Source organism: Cuculus canorus, chromosome 20, assembly GCF_017976375.1.
Source record: "Cuculus canorus isolate bCucCan1 chromosome 20, bCucCan1.pri, whole genome shotgun sequence".
NCBI classification, from domain to species: Eukaryota; Metazoa; Chordata; class Aves; order Cuculiformes; family Cuculidae; genus Cuculus; species Cuculus canorus.
The window spans coordinates 7,584,640-7,608,611 of NC_071420.1; the positions used below are offsets into that span (position 1 = coordinate 7,584,640).

The 23,972-nt window shown below is 49.8% G+C and overlaps 2 protein-coding genes across 4 annotated transcripts in view; both read left to right on the top strand.

Moving 5' to 3' along the window:
- CRCP (CGRP receptor component) overlaps window positions 1-944 on the top strand; it is a 34,150-nt gene extending 33,206 nt beyond the window's left edge. For both annotated transcript variants that reach the window (XM_054084805.1, XM_054084806.1), the window contains one exon: window positions 316-944. In XM_054084805.1, coding sequence (XP_053940780.1) covers window positions 316-459 — 144 coding nt within the window. In that variant the 3' untranslated portion in view covers window positions 460-944. The remainder of the gene's footprint in view (window positions 1-315) is intronic.
- A 9,238-nt stretch (window positions 945-10,182) lies between these two features.
- Window positions 10,183-23,972, top strand: part of TPST1 (tyrosylprotein sulfotransferase 1) — a 49,846-nt gene continuing 36,056 nt past the window's right edge. The window contains exon 1 of one of the 2 annotated variants that reach the window (XR_008453092.1): window positions 10,183-10,200. The gene's annotated coding sequence lies outside the window, so the exon portion shown is untranslated. Of the gene's footprint in view, window positions 10,201-11,070; window positions 11,453-23,972 lie in introns of those variants that run through there. The other variant, XR_008453091.1, reaches the window with a different exon arrangement.

Consider the following 23,972-nt stretch of genomic DNA (forward strand, 5'->3'; position numbering starts at 1 on the left):
CTCCAGGCTTGGAGAGGTTGAGAGGCTATAAGAAGAAATGAGGGAGGAGAGCCTGTTTTGAGTGTGTGGTTTTCCTCATTATAAAGAAAGCAGGCTCTCATTATGGAGAGCCAATTGTTGTGGTTAACGATAGAGCTCTTCTTTCTTTTTTTCAATATTTTAAGAGTTCCACTTTGTAAAATGCTTTTGTAATGAGCTCAGACTACGCCTTGTGTCCATCAAGTAGTATTTCCCAATTAGTTAAGTCCTTGTGTTCGGAGCTGAGGAAAGAAGTATGGATTTAACGGTTACGATAGATTGTTTTTTGCCCTGCAGATGGTAGAAGAAAGTGAGGAAAGGCTGACAGAAGAGCAGATCGAGTCACTTCTCCAGACTGTCACCAGTATTCTTCCAGGGGATCCGGAAGAACAGCAGCGAGACTCAGCAATGGCAACCGAAGACAAAGGTGACCAAGCATAGGAGGCACGCACACCAAAGCTGGCAGCAGTTTTGGCAGGAGTGATCATCTAATATTGTTCTATTTTTCACTCGGTACCAGTTTAATCTTGTATTGAACATCATTGTAAAATATGTTAACAATTTTTATTACACAGAGGTGATGAGGGAACCAATTGTTTACAAGAAAGCATGGAAAAGGACACTGTTGTTTTGGCATTTTGTCATAAAACAGGGATTGCAGTAACTGAGTTTGTAGCAACCTGAGAAATTATGAATCTGAAGCTTTTGTATTTTCTCTGTTACCCACGTAACAGCTGTACATTTGAATAGGCTTACATGCAGCTGGCAAGGTTTTAATTATCACAGCAGTACTATAATTATAATTGCTTTCACATGCTTTTGAATTCCCCAACTGGTTTTCAGAGTAGGTTCTACAGCACAAAGGCAGCTTTTGGAGCTGTTTGTGCAAAGGGCTGTTTTCAGGGCTCAGGACAGAGAGTGATGTGCAAGGCATCATGGAATTGAGAGGATCTGTTGGTAGGGAACTGTTCTCGAGGGTGTCTGACACGCTGTACTTGGTAAGAAAAATCAGCTACATCAACCTGTTGCCACTGAAACCGGCTGAGTTGGAGCAGTTTACAGCAGTTGAGGCTCTGGACTCAAATGTTAAGGTTCTTAGAATACAAACAGAAGAACATTTAAGTGTGAGGTGTGTATTTTCCTTTTGAATGGTTGTTCCCGTATTTATATATAGACAGATCAGTCTTGCGTATGTGCTGCTGATCATGGAATAAATGAATGAGTCAACACTGGAGTCCTAATCTGGGTTAGAAGATTGAGAGTCAGTCCTGGTTGAAGCAGGATTTCCTGTGTACTGAGCTGTTATCTGCTGAAAGATTTCAGGATCAAGCGTTTAATGTTGAAAGTATTGGTGATTATAGTGAGTCTTTTGTGCATCTATAGATCCAGATGCATGAGTTACTCGTGGCATTGGGTTTATGCTATGGCTGCAGACCATTGTTTTGTAATTTTTACAATGTACTGGAAATAGAAATAAAGTTTAAAGTACATCCTGAGAATTTTGTGGCTTCTAGACAAGATATAATGCCATGAATCAGAACATCTGACTTTTTTCCATCCTCTGTCATAGTTTTATTTTGTGGTTTTATGCAAAGAATTGACACTTTCTGTGCTGTAATTGTGCTGTGTATGAACAGAGCGATAACTTCAGTGGCTGGGGGATTTTCAATATGCATTTCTGTGGGATTTTAAGCTGCTTTGACCTTTGGAGAGGAAAGGAAATTATTGGAAAATATATTTGTTACCTCTTAAAGGTATTTATTAAAAGCATTCCAAGGCTGGAGGCTAAAGGTAAGTGTAGTATTACAGGGGAACAGTGCTTGGGTTTTGTGGTATATCGATATATATTTTCTCTCTAAATGGACAGTAGAACAAGAGATGAGTATATGATATCATGGAATGATGTGCAATCCCTTTTAAAATCAGCATTTTTACTCTCAACAGTCACTGGCGGGGTTTGACATCCTGTGACCTTGGGCTGCACGTGTTTACATTTGCATTTGTCTTCTTTTTCTAAAATTAAGTTATCAAGGCATATTCTAACCTCATGAAAAGCAGATGGAAGTGGATCGCAAGTATCCTTAGCCAGCAAGACTACTTCAGCAGATCTCTGGAGCTGGATGTTCCATCTCAGGAATTGCAGATTTGTTATCCTAATGGATTTTTGCCAGCATCCCTGCTGTCTGCTGTTGTGTGTGTGTTGCACCATGTACAGGAACCTGCTCACTTGCTGTTGTATTTCACCTTTTTATCACAATCAGTTCCAGATGGAGACATCCATTAAACCTGTGCAAATGCACGGATAACATGTTCAGTCTCAAGCAAGATCCATAAACTGTAATTTCCCTAAAAATGCAGTACTAAGCAAATTTGGAGGTGTCTAGGATTTTGACATCTGCATTACATCCAGAAATCTTTAACCCTCCTGTCTGTGCTCTCTGACCATTCAAACACAGGTGAGGAGTTCCTCCGGCTGCGAGAGCCGGTTTCGCATTGTGGTGTTTACTTTCGCGCGTGTTCTTTGGAAACCCAGGACTCGGAAATGGTTCATGAAAAGCGAGTGTCATTTTGCTTATGTGATACCATTTTTCTGGTGTCCTGTATGTTACATAAAAGATGTGCCTGTCTCCCAAGGCTGCATTTTGTTTTCTTAACTCATCGGTTACTCAACACAATGAATGTGGTCTGCTTGTTCTTTTGAAGGAGAGAAGACGGCATGAGGAGAGTGGCTGATGTGTCATGTGTGCCGGAAAAAGTTTGCACTTGTTGGGCACTTAAAAGCTTTCTCCATGATGTTGGAAAGAAAAGGGCAAGAGTACCCAGCGCTTCCTGCCTAAGAAGTGCGTGTGATTTGTAGCTTTCTTATTTCTGATGTGTTCCTCATGCTATGTATTGCGCGTTTGGGTCTTGGCTGATGGACGTCTCTGCTTGGGGCAGCTCTTGTGCTCTTGGCGCTGCTCTGGGGCAAATGGGAAGGAAGCTGCCAGAATTCCTCTGCTGTTTCAATACTTTAAAATATTCAGGTTTTCTCTTTTCATAAATTCAAGCCCAGGAAGGTCAGCTTTCATCAACTCATAGAATCACTAAATGGTTTGCATTGCAAGGGACCTTTGCTCTTCAACTGCTGTGAATGTTTCTCCCAACTAACAGTTGAAGGGGGAAGATCTGCTTGACCTTGCTTGAGGAGAGGGATTGGACTAAAACCCTAGAATTCCTGATTTGGAAGGGACCCACAAGGACCATCGAGTCCAACTCCTGTCCCTGCACAGGACAACCCCAACATTCACACTGTGGGGCTGAGGGTCTTGGCCAAGTGCTTCTGGAATATTATCAGCCTTGGTGCCGTGACTGCTTCCCTGGGAGCTGTTCCAGGGCTCCACCACCCTCGGGGGGAAGAACCTTCTCATGTCTAACCTAACCCTCCCCTGGCACAGCTTCCTGCCATTCCCTCGATTCCTGTCCATGGTCACCAGAGAGAAGAGCTCAGCGCCTGCTCCTCCTCCTCCCCGTGTGAGGAAGCTGCAGAGCACAATGAGGTCTCCCCTCAGTCTCCTCCAGGCTGAACAGACCCAGGGGCTTCAGCTGTTCTTCGTACTCTTCCCCTCTAACCTCTTCCCCAGCTCCATGCCCTCCTCTGGATGCTCTCCAGTAGCTTTAGATCCTTTTTATCCTGTGTCACCCAGAGCTGCCCCCAGTGCTCAAGGTGGAGCCGCCCCAGTGCGGAGCAGAGTGGGACAATCCCCTCCCTGGCCCGCTGGTGATGCTGTGCTGGATGCACCCAGGACACGGTGATCTCCAGAGCTCCCATCTGACGTTTCCATCATTCTGCTTTGCCTTCCTCCCAGTGGGGCTCAGGGTGGTTTTGTTTGCTCAGCGCAGAGGCAAAGGCTGCTCTCAGGAGCTGGGATGCAGCAGGTTGGGATTTTCTCCCTCATCCCTCTTTCCATCCATGCCTGGTGCAGCATGGCTCCTGTGCAGGTGGATGCTTTGGGCTCTGGAAGGTGCAAATGCTTTGTTTCTGGGATGTTGACAGAAAAAGAGAGCAGAGGAGAGTCTTGTGAGCATCACAGCAGTATTTTGGGTTGTGCCTGCAGTTTGCTCAGTTTTTTGAGCCTGGAATTGCGGTTGATGAAGCTGCTCAGCATTAGCAGTGTCCTGTGCAGTGCCGTTACGACAGGAGTTGAGTCTATTCCAAAAGAGGCTTCTCTGGGATGAAGGATGTGTCCTAGGATGCTGCTGGGTTGAGATGGTGTTTCAGTGTGATCTTAATCATGGTTTTCTCTTGAGTTTTGCTTAATGTTGCTCCATTAGTCTGTGGTGCTTCTCCACTGCCTTGAATTTGGCACGAAATACAGAGCCATTCATCCACGCTGGCGGTGCTCAGCCCCGCTGAGTCAAACCATGAGTGAATTAAGCCAACCCAGACTGGGACTATTTGGGATCCTGGTTTTGAAATGCACGCATTTTTCTCTATTGCATTTTCCCTGATTAATCTTTTTATTGCCTCTGCCTCCCTAGAGTGGCAGCTCTTTGTCACGGCAACGTGTCAGCAGCACGTTCTGTATCCCAGAAAAAGCTGTGCTTCCAAGGCATGAAACCCACTTCCCTGTGTTAGGCCACAGGCTTTTCAAGTGTCGGTCTCAACTGGGAGCTACTGGTGTTTGGCTTCTGAACCACTGCAGGCTCTGGCAGGGGGAAAGGGAGTCTGGGAAGCCTGTGTGCACCTCGGCTTGGTCCTGACAGGGCTTTTCACACTTGTCTTTCTTCATTTTCCATCCACCAGCCAGAACCAACCGTTTCCAGCCTGTTCCTGGTACCAGCTCCCAGAGCGAAGGGCGTGCCAGGCCGTTTCCAGAGACGGACGGCAGAAGGAGGACGAGGAAGACCTTTTGTGCCTGAAAACGTGTCTGGTTTTTGCAGTTGTACCAGCTGGTCTAAATAACAGATAGCATCTCTTCCCCCTGAGCTTTGCCTCGCTGATAAGAACATCTGTGATTATGAAAAGTTCCTGGTAATTGAGATGGATTCATGGAAATATCTCAGCTGACTCCTCTCCGGCGCAGGCGGGCGATGCTCCCGCTCAGCAGGCAGCAGCAGCTGCCTCCTCATGCTCTGACCCACACAAATAAAGCCGTACATTTAAATCTGAGCAACAGCTATTGTTCCTTTAGGGTGACACGGTGACCAGGCAGGCACTAAACTCCACTCCTGCTGTTCCAGGAGATCACTTCCTTGTCCTTAGGGATTTATTTCCCTTCCTGGAGATGAGCTCTGGGTGGAAGATGTGGAGCTGGGAGCTGGTGCGGCAGGGCGGGTGCATGGAGCAGCACTGGGTAGTGAGGTGTAGGTGAAGAGGGGATCTACCTGCAGCTCTCTCTGCTCCCTCCAAACATGGCCTCCAAGACAGGTCTGGGAGCAGCAGGAATTTGCTCCAGGGCACACGCTGACTTCAGTCTGCAACAGCTCATTGCCACCTTGAGAGCTTTCTCTTGGGTCTCCACCAGCGAATTGAGAGGAGAGTTATATGATGGATTTGGAACAAGACTCAATCAGTAAACATCAGCTTTAGCACCAGCCTGTGGCTTCAAGTAAGTTCTTTCTCTTCTCCCTGCCTTGATTTCTCCTTTGGCCAAAGGCCGTTATCTTCTTCCTGAAGCCCTCAGGTGAGCAATCGATGGGGCACAGGCAGGGCTGGTGCTCTGGGTTGACACCAGGAGTGCTGCCTGACGGCTCATTTGAGATTCCTGTGCATCCTGACATAGCGGATCCTTTTGTTCTAACACCTATGGAGCTGAGGAGGCTGCAGCCCTTAGCATTCCCCCTACTTAAAGACCAGCGTGGAGGTATCCATGACTCGGTGCCGGGGCAGCTGCACCCACAGCAGCGCTCCTGTTACCTTCTGGCCACACGGGTGATGTCTGTACTCTCAGGCTCTGCTGATGGTCCTGACATGACCGTGTATTTGTATATCTGCAGAGAATCCACAGAGGTTGTTCGTTACAGGAGCTGAGTAAGGAATTTCATAGAGCAAGGAGAACCAGACTTCACAGTCTTGTACTCTGGGAATTACCCCACCACAAAGGCACGTCCTGCATGCGCTGCTCATCTTTCACATCGTTTGTAGCAGAGGTAACGGGGAGTTGAACTCTGATGAAATGACTTTCTAATGAAACATCTGTGCTCTTGAACTGGGCACAAGGTCGAGCCTAAGGACGGGGCTAAGCCGTGAAGACAAAGGAAAGCATTCCCTTGTGGATGGGCTGCTGAGCACCATGGGCTAGTGGCCGTGTCCCCTACAGCAGGGGAAAGCTGTGCTTTCCAGAGAAGCAGTTGATTTAATTTGTTGAATGGCAGAGGGTCAGTGTCTGCTGGAAACCTGATCGGCCCAGGTTCCTCTTGTGTTTAAAATGCAATTGTGGGAGCAGATCCTGAGCTGGCCTACGGGGACGTTGCTCTCAAGCTCAGTGGCACAAAGGAGCAGGAGCATCCTGTGACTCAAGGAGAATGTGAGGAGAGCAGCGCTTGGTGTTATCCCAGCAGGAGAGTTTGCAAAGGGCAATTTGGAGACCCAAAACTGGTCTTTCAACATTGGCAAAGTGTTGAAGTGTTGGTAGGGAAGACCCAGTTTGTGTCCCAAAGTGAGCAGAGCAGTAGAGCTGATGTTGGGGGGTGTGGGAAGAGCGGGGCAGGGAGCAGCAGCTCCAAAGCCACAAAGAGGAATGAACAGGGAGTACCAAAATGGGCATTGTACCTCTTCCCTGTGAGAGCGATGCCTTTGGCTGGTGAGATCCTGCCCTCAGGACGCTGGCTCCTCACCACCCTCTTGAGAACCCAATGCTCCTGGTGCCACACTGTGAGATCATGGATTGGGATCCCTGTTCCTGGCTGAGATCCTGTAACGGGGAAGGAGTTCAGGTCAAGGCAGGGAACGGGGTGTCTTTGTGATGTTAAAGCTCTTTAAAATATTTCAAGAGCAGCTTGAATGCATCCAACCCCACACCCCGAGATGAGCCATGGCAATGCGCTAAAGAAGCCCAAAGCACCACTTAAAACCATGAGTGCTGGTTTCTAACCTTCCCAGAGAGAGGAAAGTCACGTTAGTCCCCTTTGCAAAGGACTGCTCCGGAGGCACAGTTTGGGATCCAGCCAGCATCCTGGAGGGAGTTGATGGCAGCGTTGTTTAGGTTGGAGCTGCCGAAGATGTTGACAGAGAAAATATTTTCTGTTCCCACAGAAAGAAATTGTGCTGTGAAGTTTTTATTGAACAAAAAGAAATGCTTGTGCTGAAAAAATCAGAGCTGTGGCCAAAGCAGAACTAAAAATGCAGCAAGCACTTAGGAAACGTTTGTCAAGGCTCGAGAACCTTTGCTTGACATGAGCAAGACTCTCCCTGCACATGCTGCTTAAATTAATCACACTCTACATTAATGTTCTTTATTTTATTAACTTTAGTGATTATAGAAACAGCAATCAGAGGTAGCAGAGATGCTGTTAAACTTTAGAGATAATTAAAATAATGCTGGCCTGAGAATCAGCCAAATGGGGTGAGAGAACATCTGAAAAGAGATGGGAAAGCAGAAAAAAAATCACTGGGAAGGACTCGATGCAAAGAGTGAAGTTGGGAAAGGAGCTACGGGGGGAAGCTGAGGGTGCTGCGAACAGCATAGCTGGGGCTGCGCTTGCCCTTTGCTCCTCGACCAAAAATTGTGGCTGTCTTGGAGGTACCACAGCTCCCTGACCTCACGTCTTGCTCCATGTCAGTCCCCGGAGCTCCTCTGTCCCAGGATGGCTGTTCTGGGGAACACATCCTTTCTGTCACAGACCAGGCACTGTCCAGAAAAAGGCATCCAAAAATAGAAAGTCTGAGCTGTGGAAATTATCCAGTTCACAGAGAGCGGGGCGAGGGGGGCTCTCCCGGCTCTTCCCACACTTTATATATGCATATATTTATACACAGAGTGAACGTTAATCCCTGGAGATGCGCCAAAGGCTTTTAAAAAAGTGCTTTGCTGGACTAGAGATTTTTTTGCCAAGTCGAAAAGGATCTTGAAGTTTACTGCTTCCCCATGCCACCCATCGAAGAGGGAGGGCATCAGCCAGGATGAACCAGGGGTACTTTATTGGCAGCTGGGACTCAAACATCAGCTCTTGCTCCGAGCTCAGATGACTCATCAACAGATTTAAAATGCTGGTTTTTTGTTATTGTTAATTAGATGTATTCAGTTATCTGACTGCCCTGGGGTGGGACTGCAATAGAAGGCTGCAGGGAGACCTTAGAGCAGCTTCCAGTGCTGAAAGGGGCTCCAGGAAAGCTGGGGAGAGGCTCTGGATCAGGGAATGCAGGGAGAGGATGAGGGGGAATGGTTTTGAGCTGCAGGAGGGGAGATTGAGATGAGATCTTAGGGAGAAATGTTTTGCTGTGAGGGTGGGGAGGCCCTGGCCCAGGTTGCCCAGAGCAGTGGTGGCTGCCCCATCCCTGGAGGAGTTCAAGGCCAGGTTGGATGACACTTGGCAAATTGGTCTGCAAAGGGATTTGGGGTTTTTTTCCCCCTGCTCTTTTGTATTGTTCACTGATTTCCTTAGAAAACACTGTGTCAGGGCAGCGCTAGAGGCTTCCTTGAGGTGCAGCAGCTGGAGTGGAGCTGTGAGGGAGGGAAAAGGAAGCACCAAAACCTCCAGCTCAAACCTAATGGGATCCAACTACCTCCTCCCAACAGGTTTGCTCCTTCTTCACCCAGCACAGTCCATAAAACCTCCAAATGCTGCTGCTTCCAGCTGCCCACGCTGCAGCATCCGTGCGCAGGCTGGGGCTGGAAAGGGGCCACTTCAGGCCAATTTAAACATCTTCCCTTTTCCTGTGCAATATCCTGCCCCAGGCGTGGGCTTGGCAGAATGTTGCCTCTTTCCCAGCCCCGTGGGGCTGTGCTGGGTTGGACGGGACCCCCTGGCTGTGGGTTGTTATGGATGAGACCCCAGCAGGGAAGGCGGTTCAGGCAGTGTGGGTCTTACACTGGAAATGTAGAATCATCAAATGTCCTGAGTTGGAAGGGACCCACATTGAGTCCAACTCCTGTCCCTGCACAGGACAACCCCAACATTCACACCCTGGGGCTGAGGTTGTTGGCCAAACACTTCTGGAATATTGTCAGCCTTGGCACCGTGACTGCTCCCCTGGGAGCAGTTCCAGGGCTCCACCACCCTCTGGGGAAAGAACCTTCTCCTCACGTCCAACCTAACCCTCCCCTGGCACAGCTTCCTGCCATTCCCTTGGCTCCTGTCCTTGGTCACCAGAGAGAAGAGCTCAGCTCCTGCTCCTCCTCTGCCCCACATGAGGAAGGTGCAGAGTGCGATGAGGTCTTCCCTCAGTCTCCTCCAGGCTGAACAGACCTTGGGACTTCAGCTGCTCCTCACGCTGTTCCCCTCTAAACCCTTCCCCAACTCTATGCTCCTCTTGCTCCAGAAATCTGGCGGAGAGCGACCACAGGAGCTTCCACCTGGCTCCTGGGGTGGCCACGGGCTTGTCTCACAATCACTCTCCTGTTATAGTATTGCAGGGTGTGGTGAATGCTTGAATTTCCCATTTCAGGGAGGAAGATGATGTAACGCTCGGCAAGGCTTTAGAGCAAAATTCACAGTTATCGCATCAGACTGTCTGCGGGCTGTGGTGGACGCAGGGCTGATGGGGTCTGGCACAGAGCTTGCTGCCATCAGCGCAAACCAGTGGCAGGGATGCTCTCCTGAGCTCTGGGGTGGCTTCAGTGTTGGGGCATAACCCATCCCCACGTGATGATGAGCAGTGTGCGAGTGTCCAATATTATCCTGGGGAACCACAGTTTATCCTGCTCAGCCTGGATGCACAGAGTTGATGTGCTTTGCCCACACAAGGTGTGGGTGCGGAAGCAGAGGATGCTTGGCCAGGGATCTATGCACAGAAGGATGAGTAATTGCTGCTTTATTATGTCTTTTCTCTGTGCAGGAATTCTTGGGATGGTTCAAAAGGTGAATCCAGACCTGAATTGAACTCCTGCTGGAAGGGACAAGGGGCAAGGACCACAGCCACCATCAGTCATGTGAGGGCCAGGTTCTGCTCCAGCCCTGGCTCATGTCTTTACTCTGGAGAAGAGGAAGGTGAGGGGAGACCTTATCACTGCCTACAACTGCCTGAAAGGAGGTTGTAGGGAGGTGAGGGCTGGGCTCTTCTGCCAAGCGGCAGGTGATGGGACAAGGGGGAATGGCCTCAAGCTGTGCCAGGGGAGGGACACACTGGACATTAGGAAAAAAAGTTTTCACTGGAAGGGTTGTTGGGCACTGACAGAGGCTGCCCGGAGAGGTGGTGGAGTCTGCATCCCTGGAGATGTTTAAAAGACGGATAGATGAGGTACTTAAGGTTGTGGTTTAGTGGCAGATAGGTATGGTTGGACTCAATGGTCTCAGAGGTCTTTTCCAACCTGGTGATTCTATTATGTCCCAGGTAACTTCACTGCCCACAGCACCTTGCTGAGTTTCACAAGAGAGAGTGAGGTCCAGCCATGGACTCCAGCTCATCTCTAGTGCCCAACGCACTGAGAAAACCTGTGATTTACCCCAAAGCCTGTGATTGACTCTACAATCATGCTTCTTCATGATTTAACCTCCAAATGTTGCTTCTTCCCTTTGAACTCTGGGCTTTGAGCTTCTTCCAGCCCTTTTCCCAGGCTTTCTGCAGCTCTGGGAGCTGGAGCCTTACCTCCAGCACCGGGCCAGGACCGGAGGCTCTGAGGGAAACCATAAATATCGCAGGGCTGGTGGTGAAGCGAGGAGCTGGCAGGAGGGGAGGGAGAGACAGAGGGAGGCTAAGGATTCGGCGTGATTTGCTGGGGCCTCAGCAGAGCCCAAGAGTTAATCATTAAAATATGCTTATATGTAACTAATCTCTGTAGGACAATGAACTGAGAAATTATTTAATGCAATTTAAATGGGTCATAGTAATCGCTATAATAAGTGTGCTCCAAGCCAAGGGGAGCTGTCAAGCTCCTATAAAAGCGGGTGGGGAAGAAATAGCAGCTGGTGGAAGAGATCACCCGATGCATGTCCTGAGCCAGTTCTCCAAGTGCAGAGATCCTCCTGATCTGCCTGAATTCAGGCTCCAGCTCTGGGCTTAGCCCTTCTGCAAATATTCGTGATCCCTTCAGCTGCCAGTGGCTGTGGTGGGAAGGACGAGGTCTGCCTGGAGCCAGTGCTTGCGGCCACGCTGTCTCCTCCGGTGCCGCTCGATGCTGCCGGTGGGGAACGGAATTGCCTGTTGAAGTGTCAAAAGGTGAAGTTCAGCAGTGCTGTGAGTCGGGAGTTTCATTGCTCGGGTCGGGAGCAAGCAGGACGCTCTTCCACAAGGCGAGTGAGACCTGGAGCAGTGGCTGGTTTTGGTGAAATCCCGTTTGGGCTTGTGGTATCAGAGGTGAGACTGTGTCTTATCGTGGAATTATCCTGTGGGGACACATGGCACTGAGTGGGCGCTGCTGCCAGGGTCTTGCAGAAGCTCTATAAGGAGAATAGAGGGGAGAGAAATGAATGGGAATGGATTTTAGTGGCCTTTGGGCAGCCTCTGACAGGGATTATATCAGCTGCTGCTGACAGCCAGGCACTTTGTGAGCTGACCCTGATGGCTGTTTCAAATCCCCTCCTCCTGCAAGCTTGGCGTTTGGCTCCCAGCCTTCCCGCCGGAGTGGCTTGGCTTTATCCCTGTCATTGTGGGACCAAAGGACCAGATCCAGCATAGTCCTTTTCATGCCTGGGGTGAGAATAGATCTGCTGGAGGGAAAAGTGGCACCATGCTTTCTGCCAGCTTTGCTACCTGCCTTAGAACACCCCAAGTGGCGTTACGTGCAGTGAATTTTAGCTCCATACTGCAGGCATTTACTCCTGCAACGATCCACGCTGCTACCCTTGCTGCCAGTCTTTGGCTAAGCCGTAAACCCCAGCATCTCCAGACATCAGTTTCATTCTGCTACTTGCTTTTTCTCCAGTCTTTTGGGTTAATAGCATTTCATCTGTCTCTTTTTTTTGTGACTTTTCTGTCTTTCATCTGATTTAAAGTCATATACAGTGGACTTAAACCAAATCCTACATTACATGAAATCAGCTTTCATCTCCCTTTTCCCTGCTTGCAGATAAGCAAATGGGTGCAAAGAATTCAGAGGTAATTGTGGCTATGCTGGCCAGCTGCTCTCTAATCCAGAAAATAAAAGAGCACAGCCTGTTTACTGTTCAGTTTTGCTGGTTGCATTGACTTCCATTGTTTGTCTCATGTTTTATAGCTTCCCAGCTGATGTTGCGTTAAGCTGGCTGGAGTTTAGGCAAGAAATCAGATGCAGGCACTGGCAGGCTTCCCCAGATGCATTCATGAGGGTTGATCACATAGTCACATTTTCTTAGTCGCTGGAGGAGAAATAGCAGCGCTGCTTGTCTCGTGTCCTGGGCGGCTCAGCGATGCCGTGCCGGATAAAGACAATTCGGACAATTGGAGCAATTCAAGTTCTGGGGCAACGCGGGTGCCAGAGGGGCTGTGAGCCTCTGTGCCATGGCTGGGCACTCCTCCAGCCACTGGAGCAGGGGTTTGGTGGCCATGGGGCTTCTCCTGTCTTTATCTTGACCCACAACCTTTTTTCCTCATCTTCTGTTCTTCCCTGTCCTGTTCAGGAGGGGCATGAGAGAGTGGCTGGGTGGGAGCTCCCTGCTTCTTGCAGGACTATATAAAACTAAACCATATGAGTGCGAGCATTGTCCAGACCCTCCTTGAACTCTGATAGGCTTAGTATCATGTTCCATGCATATGTTCCAGCACTGTTGAGGCTGGAAAAGATCTCTAAGATCATCCAGTTCAACCATCAGCCCAACCCCACTGTGCCTACTAAACCTGTGTCCTCAAGGACAACATCTATATGGTTTTCGAACCCTTCCAGGGATGGAGACTCAGGGATGGAGACTCCTCCACTGCCCTGGGCAGCCTCTGCCAGGGCTTCACTAATCTTTCAGTAAAGACATTTTTCCTAATTTCTAATCTAAACCTCTCCTGGTGCAACTTGAGGCTGTTTTTTCTTGTGACCGACTTGGTGCTGTGACCACTTCCGTCGGGAGGCAGTACACATATGCATCTGAGCATTTTTTATACCTATATATAACGTATTTTAGGCAAAGCAGGACATGTTTCTCAAGTCCTTGCACAGGGTGGGCCATTGGCACCCCGTGCAGACCAATGGGACTGTGTCTTGCTGGTGCAGCGGCTGCAGGTTGGGGCTGTGCAGGCACAGCAGCACAGCGGATGGTGGGAGGAGGGAGCTGCCTTTTTGCCCCATCAGCCATATAGGAAAGGCTGATTTGAGGTGCACGGTGCGTATCGGGGTCCCCACTGCTTTGCTTCTGTTGTCCTTGCTGGCTCTCAGCAAGTCCGTACCACAAAAGAAAAACCCCAAGTGCAACTGCTTTCCATTCGCCTCGGGTTAGTCAGAGGCCGTCTGCAGAGCAAGGCAGGGATTTCTGCCCGAAGGAACCCAAAGTATTTGGAATCAAAAGCCCTGAGCTAAGGGCAAAAGATTCTTGCCGGCCACACGAGTGAAGAAAATTCCTTATTTCATTTCGCAAGCATCAGCAGTGTGTTGGCTGGGGAGTTCTGACCTTTCTGTGCTGTTCTGGCAGAGAAAGTCTTATTTTTCCTCAGGAAAATAGAATATTCCTATAGGATTGAATGCGGGAGAACACACAAAACTTAGTATTAGGGAAGGCACCTACAGAATTCAACAGGGTCCTATGGCAATAGGTCAAATGGTGCTGAGCATTGCCCATAAATCATCTATTTATGTGTATGTATTTGGAGATAACGGAGTAGCCGGGCAGGGGTGTTGGATGCAGGATGCTGAGCAAAAGGAGAGATTGAGATAAGATCTTAGGGAGAAATGTTTTGCTGTGAGGGTGGGGAGGCCCTGGCCCAGGTTGCCCAGAGCAGTGGTGGCTGCCCCATCCCTGGAGGGGTTCCAGGCCAGGTTGGATGGGGCTTGGAGCCCCTGATCCAGTGGGAGGTGTCCCTGCCCATGGCAGGGGGTGGGACTGGATGGGCTTTGAGGTCCCTTCCAACCCAAAGCGTCCTGTGATTCTATGATTTTGCCATTTCTGTTCCCTCTCTCTCCATTGCAGTCTGGAAAAGTGGTGTATTGATGGCTGCTCTCATTTTTTGTTTTAAAAGTATGATCACGGGAGGCTGGGTTCATTATTTGCCTCTGCTGGTGCACTCCTTGTTTTCTTAAGGAAAAGAAATGAAGTTCTGTCTTTTTGTGCCCGATTTTTTTGCATAAAGACAGAGCTGTGGTAGATGATTTCTGTGGTGCGTTTCACTCTCTGTCCTGCTTTCTTAATTTAACATCTGTTTTATAGCGGAGGGGGTTCTGTTGGTTAGAGAGGGGGTTAGAGAGGGTCTGGATTTCGTAGCTTGTCTACAATGAATTTACAGATTCATAAGGCTGTTTTTTAGTGGGTGGAGGTTTCAGATGTCTTCACACCCTCAGGTTCTCAGTTGGGTCTCACCTTTCCCATCCCTTCTCTACTGAAGGTGCCTCAGTCACGGTTTTTCCTCCTCCCTGTAGCAAACCAGCAGTGTCTCAACGAGCTCAGAGAAACCATTAGATGCTCTGTTCCCATTTCAAAAGGCCACTGTAAAAAAATCAATGATTGATGGAAACCAAACAAGAAGAGGGAGCTCTGCCGAAGGCACCGCTCCTCCCTTGCTTATTTACTGTTCTCCCAGACTTTGGCCCAGGGGCTCAGGATTCACCCATTTCACAACGTGCCTCAGTCCTGAAGATTTGACCATGGGAATAAAAAATGAATCTAAAATAAGATTTTCCAAGCAACATCCCAGGCTGAGTTGTTTGTCTGCTGGAAAGTGGGGGGAACCCTGCCGGGATCCAGTAAATGACCCTGTCCCCAAAAGCAATTGGGGTTTTATTGATTACTTTTTAAAGGCATTGCGTTACAGTCCTCACTGGAACTTTGTGCCCAGTTCTGGGCTGCCCAGCTTAAGGCAAGGAACAACTGGAGAGAGTCCAGCGGAGGCCACGGAGGTGATCAGGGGACTGGAGCATCTCTGTTACGAGGAGAGGCTGAGCAAGCTGGGGCTGTTTAGCCTGGAGATGATGAGGCTGAGAAGGGACCTTACCAATGCTTATCAATATCCAAGGGGTGAGTTTGAAGAGGATGGGACCAGGCGCTTGTCAACGGAGCCCAGCAACAGGACAAGGGGCAACGGACACGAACTGGAGAACTGGAAGTTCCATCTAAACAGAAGGAAAGATTTCTTTCCTGTGCGGGTGACAGAGCACCGGAACACGCTGCCCAGGAAGGGATGGAGTCTCCTTCTCTGGAGGCATTCAGACCCTGCCTGGATGTGTTCCTGTGCAATCTGCTAGAGGTAACCTGCTGTAGCAGAAGGGTTAGACTGGATGAGCTCCAGAGGTCCCTTCCAACCCCAACCACTCTGTGAATCCCACGCCATCTACCCGCAAGGAAAAGTGCCGAGCTCCAATTGCTGGACCAATGGTGAGGAGCCTGAGTGCAGCAGCAGCCCCTGTGGAGGCATATTTTGGGTTTAATTCAGTTTCTTTTAGCTGAGAAATCAAACTCGAGCATAAAGGAGGCAGAGGAGGCTGAAAATACTGCAAATGTGGAACAAGAAACTGTGGTGGGAATGAAACTCATATGCTGTCTTGTCTCATCTTTAATAGCGTGAATTTTAACACCACTTGTAAGAAATGCAAAGAGCTGCACCGCGTATAGTTTCGTTAAAAGCATTAATGCCGTTCCTTCAGAGCTATAAGTAATTTTAAAATCATTTACACTTTTATAACTCATTGCAAGCTGACCAGATAATGAAGGGATGAGTGCTGGTCCCACCAGGCACCCGCTGTACAGTCACTGCTCTCAGAATGCCTACACATTGCACGTGGTAGAGATGCCAATGTCTTTAGACAACAGGATATTTTTGTTTTCAAAACTGGTCACAAGAGCCAAGTCCTGCGAGACCAGCCAGCGCCCGCCTTCCTGCTCCCAAGTAATTCATCCCGTAGACCAGAGCCAACTGCCCGGGCACGGTGTGCGTGGCCAAAGCGATGTCACTGATGAGACATCACAACCACAGGGTTTGAAAGGCTTTGATTGATACAAGCAGAGCTCTGTGACGTTGGAAGTGAGATTTTTTTGGTCCTTCTTTTTTAGATGCTGGAGTTTGTGAGCCGCTTTTTCACCTCCTTGCACGGTTTGCCAGGCACAGATGAAATAATTTCTTATATCACTGGCATTATAAGTCAGCTGATGGATATTTAGCTCATTAGGCAGCAGCCAAATGTGCTTCTTCTTTACCAACTCAGGACTGTGCTAACTTCATGAAGTTCAACCAGGCCAAGGCGAGGTCCTGCACCTGGGTCAGGGCAATCCCAAGCACAGACACAGGCTGGATGGAGAATGGATTGCGAGCAGCCCTGAGGAGAAAGGCTTGGGGTGCTGGGGGAGAAGAAGCACATGAACCGGCAGTGTAAACGCGCAGTCCAGAAACCAACCGTGGCCTGGGCTGCATCCAAAGTGGTGGGACCAGTTCTGCTCTGATGAGACTCCACCTGGAGCCCTGCATCCAATTCTGGAGTCCTCAACACAGGAAGGACATAAAGCTGTTGGAGCAAATCCAGAGGGGGCCATGGAGATGATCCAGGGGCTGGAGCACCTCCTGTATGAGGACAGGCTGAGAGAGTTGGGGTTGTTCAGCCTGGAGAAGAGAAGGCTGTGGGGAGACCTTGAAGCAGCTTCCAGTGCTGAAAGGAGCTCCAGGAAAGCTGGGGAGGGGCTCTGGATCAGAGAGTGCAGGAAGAGGAGGAGGGGAATGGTTTTGAGCTGGAAGATGGGAGATTGAGATGAGATCTTGGGGAGAAATGTTGTGCTGTGAGGGTGGGGAGTCCTGGCCCAGGTTGCCCAGAGCAGTGGTGGCTGCCCCATCCCTGGAGGGGTTCCAGGCCAGGTTGGATGGGGCTTGGAGCCCCTGATCCAGTGGGAGGTGTCCCAGCCCATGGCAGGGGGTGGGACTGGATAGGCTTTGAGGTCCCTTCCAATCCAAACCATTCTATGATTCTATGACTTAATTCTACAAACCACTGGGCACTTTCAGCCATTTAAACTTCACGGGGCAAGTCCCACAAGCAGTAGCTCACACCTCTTCCAGTAAGGCTTGGTGTGCTGTCGGCGGTGCTTTCCCAGGCAGGTGCCCATGAATGAGATGAGCAAATGTGCTGAGGATGGTCAATGTGAGTGCAGCAGGACCCTGAGGAACATCACTCCTCGCTGGCAGGTGAAACCTCAGTGCTCCCCTCCACGTCTCCATGACCAGCCATGCAGGGCAGTTTCACAAAAGCAGCCGAGAGCATCACACGTCACTCGAAGCAAACCTCTTCAGCAGTGTGGAGATGGTGCAAGAGTCACAGTCTCTGGGATACTGGATATTTTTAATTCTTTTTTCTTTAAGTAAAGCTGAAGGAGGGGAAGGAATTAGGCACTGGCTTTTTCTTGGATGTTCCCGTGCTGGAGATGAGCGCTCTGCCTGCACATGTCTGTCGTGCCACATAGGCAGCTGTCTGCAAGCCAAGAACATGGGAAGATGCTTATAAATGTAAAATAGGAGAGAATTCATTCCTGCTTTCCGACTGGAAAAACAGCTACTTCTATATTTATTGGATGGCTACGACTGCCTACCAGCTGGAAAAACCCGAGGACTTTGCACCTCCAAGGGCTCCTACAGCTGGGGAATAGATCTCCCCTGAAATAAATCCATCTGATGCTTGAAATGCTTTGCCTGAAAGAATGGGGATGAGGACTACATGGAGGTACTCCTAGCTCTGTAATTGTTTCTCCAGACACGTGGAAAGATCAATTCTCAGCTGTCACATTTAGAAAGCAGCAGACGCGAGATCAGACAGAGACAGGAGGAATATGGAGCTATTCATCACAAAGAGCTGCTTTACAGGGTCAGAGCAGAAACCTCCTTGTTCCTCTCTGACTTGCAAGCAGGTTAAGGGTGGGTTGCAGCTACCTAAAGAGAAGTCCATGTTCTCCTGATATTGATAATCTCCATTTAAATCTTCCTGGAATGGTGCTTGTAGCAGAACAGCCAGCCCTGCTTGGCCATGGAGCATGGTCCTGCTGGGATCAGGGAAATCAGGAGGTCAAAGCTGGGGCTGGAGCTGGCCCAGAGGTGGGTTTCTCAGGGCTGCAGCACACAGGTGGTTTGAGCTGGGAGGGTCTGGCTCAGCAACTGTACCCAGGTCACTGGCCTGGCGCTCCAGCAGTGGTCTGAGCCAGCACAAATCATGTTTGATGTGTAACCAGATCTGGTGTCTCACGCTTTGCCCTCCCACAGGATGCTGGGCAGAGAGGACCAAGCTGAGGTTTTATACTTTCAGGCCAATCTCTTTCCAGGCACGTAGGTGCAGGTGCAACAGGGGATGGGTGAAAGCAGGTTTGAAGAGCAGGATGAGCCTCTGCTCTATGAGACCTGGGGGCATCACTGCCTGCGAACCTGGGGCAAAGCCAGAGGTAGAGGAGCAATGCTTTCAGGTTATGCAGAATGCGTATATGTGTATCAGATGATGCTGTGTCCAGGTTAGGTGGATCCCTGAGCTGACAGCTGAGGCTTTTTGCAGGCAAACAGCAAGAATGGCACATTTCTGATCCCACGGTGATTCCCAGGGCTTGGTTTTGCTGGCTTTGGCTGTGAAATACAAATCATGTGGCTACCGAAAAATGCCCTGTGGTGCCCCAGCCCATCAGAGCGCACACCATGTCTGCTCTGGCATCCCCTGGGGCAGGCTTCGCACTGCCAAGGGCAAACTTTGCACCGCTCACATGATCGATAGCCAAGGCAGCTGGGCCAGAAAAATAGTATCGGTAGCAGAGAAAAGCAATAAAAATGAGCGTGCCTCTGAGAAACGCAGAGAGACACATTAGCATCCTTCCAAGCTAAACAGTTTCCTCGCTGGGTTCACAGCTGACAGGTTTGCTCTGCTCGGAAGACAGACTGCGTTAAGAGCAAGGCGTGATTCTGGGTGCAGAAACATCTATTCAGCAGAAACATCTCATTCTCCTGCTGTGAAGGGAAGCAGATGAATGCCATCAGCTTAATGCCTTCTGGGGCCTGTTTTCTCTAACCTCGGAGGATTGTGAACACGGTTCTCGGATGTTCTCCTCCGCCGGGGATCATAAGTCTTCCCTGAATATCCAAGCTGGCTTTTTTTCAGAGCAATCTGCACTTATAGACGCTGCTGGGATCCATCTGTGGTGCTGGATGCCAGCTGCCCTCTCCCTGGTCCTCCTCCCCACCACAAGCAGGGTATTCCCGTCCTTCTGCTTCTGGGCTCTGCAGTAACCCTCAGCCCAAGATAAATTTAGGGCACCTCAGAGGCTGGAATGTGGAGAGGGATGTTGCCCCATGGTCCTTTCCTGACCAAGGCACCCACAGAGGGCTTGAAGTCTGTGCTGGTTTACCTGCTGGCAGTTTACTTCATCAGTACAGTGTTAAGTCCATCCTTTTTCCCTAGACAGAGGGCAGTTTGTTCGTATTCCAACAGGTGGAGATGGAAGGATTGACTAAAGCCTGTCTTTGACACAGAGCCAACTAAGCACTTAAACGGTGTTGCCTGGGGGAGGAAGGATGCCCAGATGTGCTCCAGGCTGTGAGACAGCACAGGCACATGTGGGGCTTGGGATCTCATTTACTTCTACCCAAAGGTCAAATGACTTTCCCAGACACAGCGGACAAGCTGAAACCAAACCCGGTTGCTTTGTGCTCGATTACATCAGTAACTTCCAAATTCCACTCTTCCCTTGGTTCTTTCTCTGTGTATCTTAGAATCATAGAATGCTCTAAGGTCTCCCACAGCCTTCTCCTCTCCAGGCTGAACAACCTCAACTCTCCCAACCCTCTGTCTTTGTATGGGAGGTGCTCAGCCCTCGGATCATCTCCGTGGCCTCCTCTGGACTCGCTCCAACAGCTCCATGTCCTTCCTGTGCTGAGGCCTCCAGAACTGGATGGAGGGCTCCAGGTGGGGTCTCACCAGAGCAGAGCAGAGGGGCAGAATCCCCTCCCTCCCTGCTGGTCCCACTGCTTTGGATGCAGCCCAGGACACGTTTGGTTTCTGAGCTGTGAGCTCACGTTGCCATCCTGTGCTGAGCTTCTCACCACTCAAGTCCTTTTCTTCAGGGCTGCTCCCAATCCATTCTCTGCCCAGCCTGTAATTGTGCTTGGGATTGCAATCTTCTTTTAGGAGAGGTAATGGGAAGATTTTTCTGAGGCAGAAATGCCAGCTGAGTTGGGATCAAAGCCATGAGCACCAACCCTCCTCCATCTGCCTCACAGTGCAGGAGAGATCCTCGCTGTGCGAGACAGCCGGCAAAAAGCTGGGTTGTACAATTGCTGCTGAGGCATTCGAGGAAAAAAGAATAACATTTAACAGTTCTGGCAAGAGCGTGCCTAAACCAGTAAGCGCAGCTCTCCTCACTCAGGCTGGGGAAGGAGCTGGGCAGAACCAGAGGGAAATTCTTTACATTCTTAGGATTGAGAAGGCGGAATTAAGGTAAAATACTCTTGGATAAGGGTCAGGATATCAGGAGAAGCAAGCTTTCTGTCGCTTTTCAACCTCGCACTTGAATTGTATTCAGGACTGCTTTTGGAGTGGAGTTGGTGTCAGGAAAAGCCTTGTGCTGGAAATCCAGGGAGGGACTCTGAATGTGCCAGACCTCGGGCGAGCAGAGGGCAGGGCAGCACGCTCCAGACTTCGCTCACTCACAAACCAGCCCAGCGGCTCGTGGGGTGCGGTGAGAAAGCTGCTGCTCGCCAGGCAGGATGGGGTATGAGTTTTCTCTCTGGTGACCGAGGGCAGGAACCGAGGGAATGGCAGGAAGATGCCAGGAGAGGGTTAGGTTGGGCATGAGGAGAAGATTCTTCCCCCAGAGGGTGGTGGAGCCCTGGAGCAGCTCCCAGGGGAGCAGTCACAGCACCAAGGCTGACAATATTCCAGAAGGGTTTGGCCAACAACCTCAGCCCCACGGTGTGAATGTTGGGGTTGTCCTGTGCAGGGACAGGAGTTGGACTCGATGGTCCTTGTGCGTCCCTTCCAACTCAGAACATTCTATGGTTCTGTGATTCTAAGGCAGCACAATTTGTCACTGCTGCTGGATCTGTGAGAGCTGACACAGCCTGAGGGTGTGCAGGATGGCTCCTGGCTCATCCAGCATGCCCTGCACCCCAATGTGATGTATGGAGGGGGTGTTCATGCATCCACCAGCCTTGGTCCCTTCCCACAATGATGTCAAGCTTGGTCTCTGCCAGAGCAGAGAGGAAAAGTTTGGTTTATGTTGTGTGTTCACATTTGGAAATAACAATATATATATATATATATATATATTTTTAATGTAGGCTGCTAAGTAGCACCAGCTTTCAGGCCTGAGAGATGCTCTTCCTTCCTCCACAGACTCGCTGTGCAGCCCTGATACAACTCACAGCATGGGAACAAGTGCAAGCTGTGCCGCTGCTGAGGAAAAACCAGGCACAAAGCAGGCTCAGCACCCAGGACCCAATTATGGGCTCTGTTTCTCTTGAAACTCAGCAAACCCCGCGCTGTGGTCCTGCAGTAGCAGCCTCATGACCCCCCAGCTGCGATGTCAATCCTGAGCTCACCCTTCGTTCTGGGTATGCGGCTGAGCCCACTGCAAGGAGGTCGTAGAGAGGTGGGTGTTGGTTTCTTCTCCCAAGTAACAAGTGATAGGAGAAGAGGAATTGGCCTCAAGTTGCACCAGGGGAAGTTTAGATTGGATATTAGGGAAAATTTCTTTACTGAAAGAGTGGTGAAGCCCTGGCAGAAGCTGTCCAGGGAGGAGGGGAGTCTCCATCCCTGGAGATGCTCAAAAACCATGTAGGTGTGGCATGTCAGGACGTGGTTTATCCGGCACGGTGGGTTTGGGCTGATTGTTGGACTGGATGAGCTTAGAAGCCTTTTCCAGCTTTAACAATTCTATGAGTCTATGAATTATTTCCCAGCTTTAAGGTAGAAAATGGAGCATGTTCTGGCCAGACGGAGCTATGGCAGATGCAGCTGTCAAAAGATGAGCAATTAAGTGCTATCACTTCTTGTAGTGTTTATCTACCAGCAACAGCAATTTCACGGTTGAGAGTTAAACTCTGTCTGTACCGAGGCTTTGTGTGACGCAATATTTGATGGGTTATTTGATCCGTGGCTCTCAGACAAGTGCTGATTAAAGAAGGGCCCAGCGTGGGGACACACACTATGTACAGCTGCTTTGTAGAGCAGCATTGTGCTTTTCCCCGTTCCCGTGGAGAACAACATTTTCCCCCCCGGAGGCACTGTTTGATTGCCGCAGAATGGAAGCCTTTAAAAGGGAAGATCTATGCGAGTCACAATTAAAGCCATAAAAGAAAAACCAATAAAGCAATCTGAAAAGCTCTGTTTAATGGATTGAGGCAAACTTACTGGAAACAGGATACAGACTGTTTCATCTTCAAATTGTTAGTTCAAATCCAGCTGCGTTTGGGAGCAAATGACGTTTATTGCCCATCAATAGCTGTCAAAGAAAAGAAATCTGAGAGGGATTTTACCACCTGAAACAAGTTGCTGGTTTCTCTGCGCTCCCAGTAGCTCCCTGAAAGCCTGACAGATCATAGAATCATTTTGTTGGAAAAGAACTTCGAGATCATCAACTCCAACTGTACCTGTTCACTACTAAATCATATTCCCAAGCACCTCATCTACCAGCCTTTTAAACAGCTCCAGGGATGGGGACTCCATCACCTCCCTGGGCAGCCTCTGCCAGTGCTTGAGAACCCTTTCTGTGAAGAAATTTTTCCTAATTTTTCCTAATTCCAATCTAAACTTCCCCTGGTGCAGCTTGAGGCCATTCCCTCTCATCCAATCACTCGTCACTTGGGAGAAGAGACCAACACTCACCTCTCTACAACCTCCTTTTAGGTAGTTGTGGAGAGCAATAAGGTCTCCCTTCATCTTCTTCTTCTCTAAAATCTCAGTCCTTACAGAGCAGAGCTTTTCTCACCATAAAAATACCTGTTTACACGTGAACATACCTGTCTGCTCATGTGGCTGCCTCTGCTTCATAGCAAAGAAACCACGTGTGAGCTGCCTGCCGCACCGCGTTCACCCCACGCAACAGCGGTGCTGCTCCATCACCTTGGAGAAGCAGGAGGCACGACCAGTGCTCCTCTGTGTCTGCTGTCTGCGCATTGCCGGCAGCGAGCGTTGGCTCATCGGTATCGGTGGAAACCATGTCCTGACAGGCTCATAAACGTTTTATGATAGGTGCTTTGCAAGGGCTATGAGACATGAGGTAATGGGCTGTGATTAATTCTTTCTTCCTGACGGTATCGCTGTCAGCTCAGGCACCGTCACTCCGCATCTCTTAAGGCTGGGGTGACGGCAAAGCCCAGCTGGTTATCACCCCAGCTGCACAGGATTTATACCATCTCCCTGGGAGACAGGACTGTGAACCAGACCAGCACCCTGGCTGGGATCAGAAATGGTGTGGCTGGGAGGAGCAGGGAAGGGATTGTCCCCTGTACTCTGTGCTGGTGAGGCTGCACCTCGAGTCCTGGGTTCAGTTTTGGGCTTCTCAGTACAAGAAGGACATTGAGGGGCAAGAGCGAGTCCGGAGAAGGGAATAGAGCTGGGAAAGGGTCTGGAGCCCAGGGATTCTGGGAGCAGCTGAGGGACCTGGGGCTGTCTAGCCTGGAGGAGGCTGAAGGGAGACCTCATCGCTCTCTGTGGCTCCTGGAAGGGAGGTTGTGGTGAGGTGGGTGATGGTCTCTTCTCCCAAGAACAAGCAATAGGATGAGAGGAGATGGCCTCAAGTTGCACCAGGAGAGG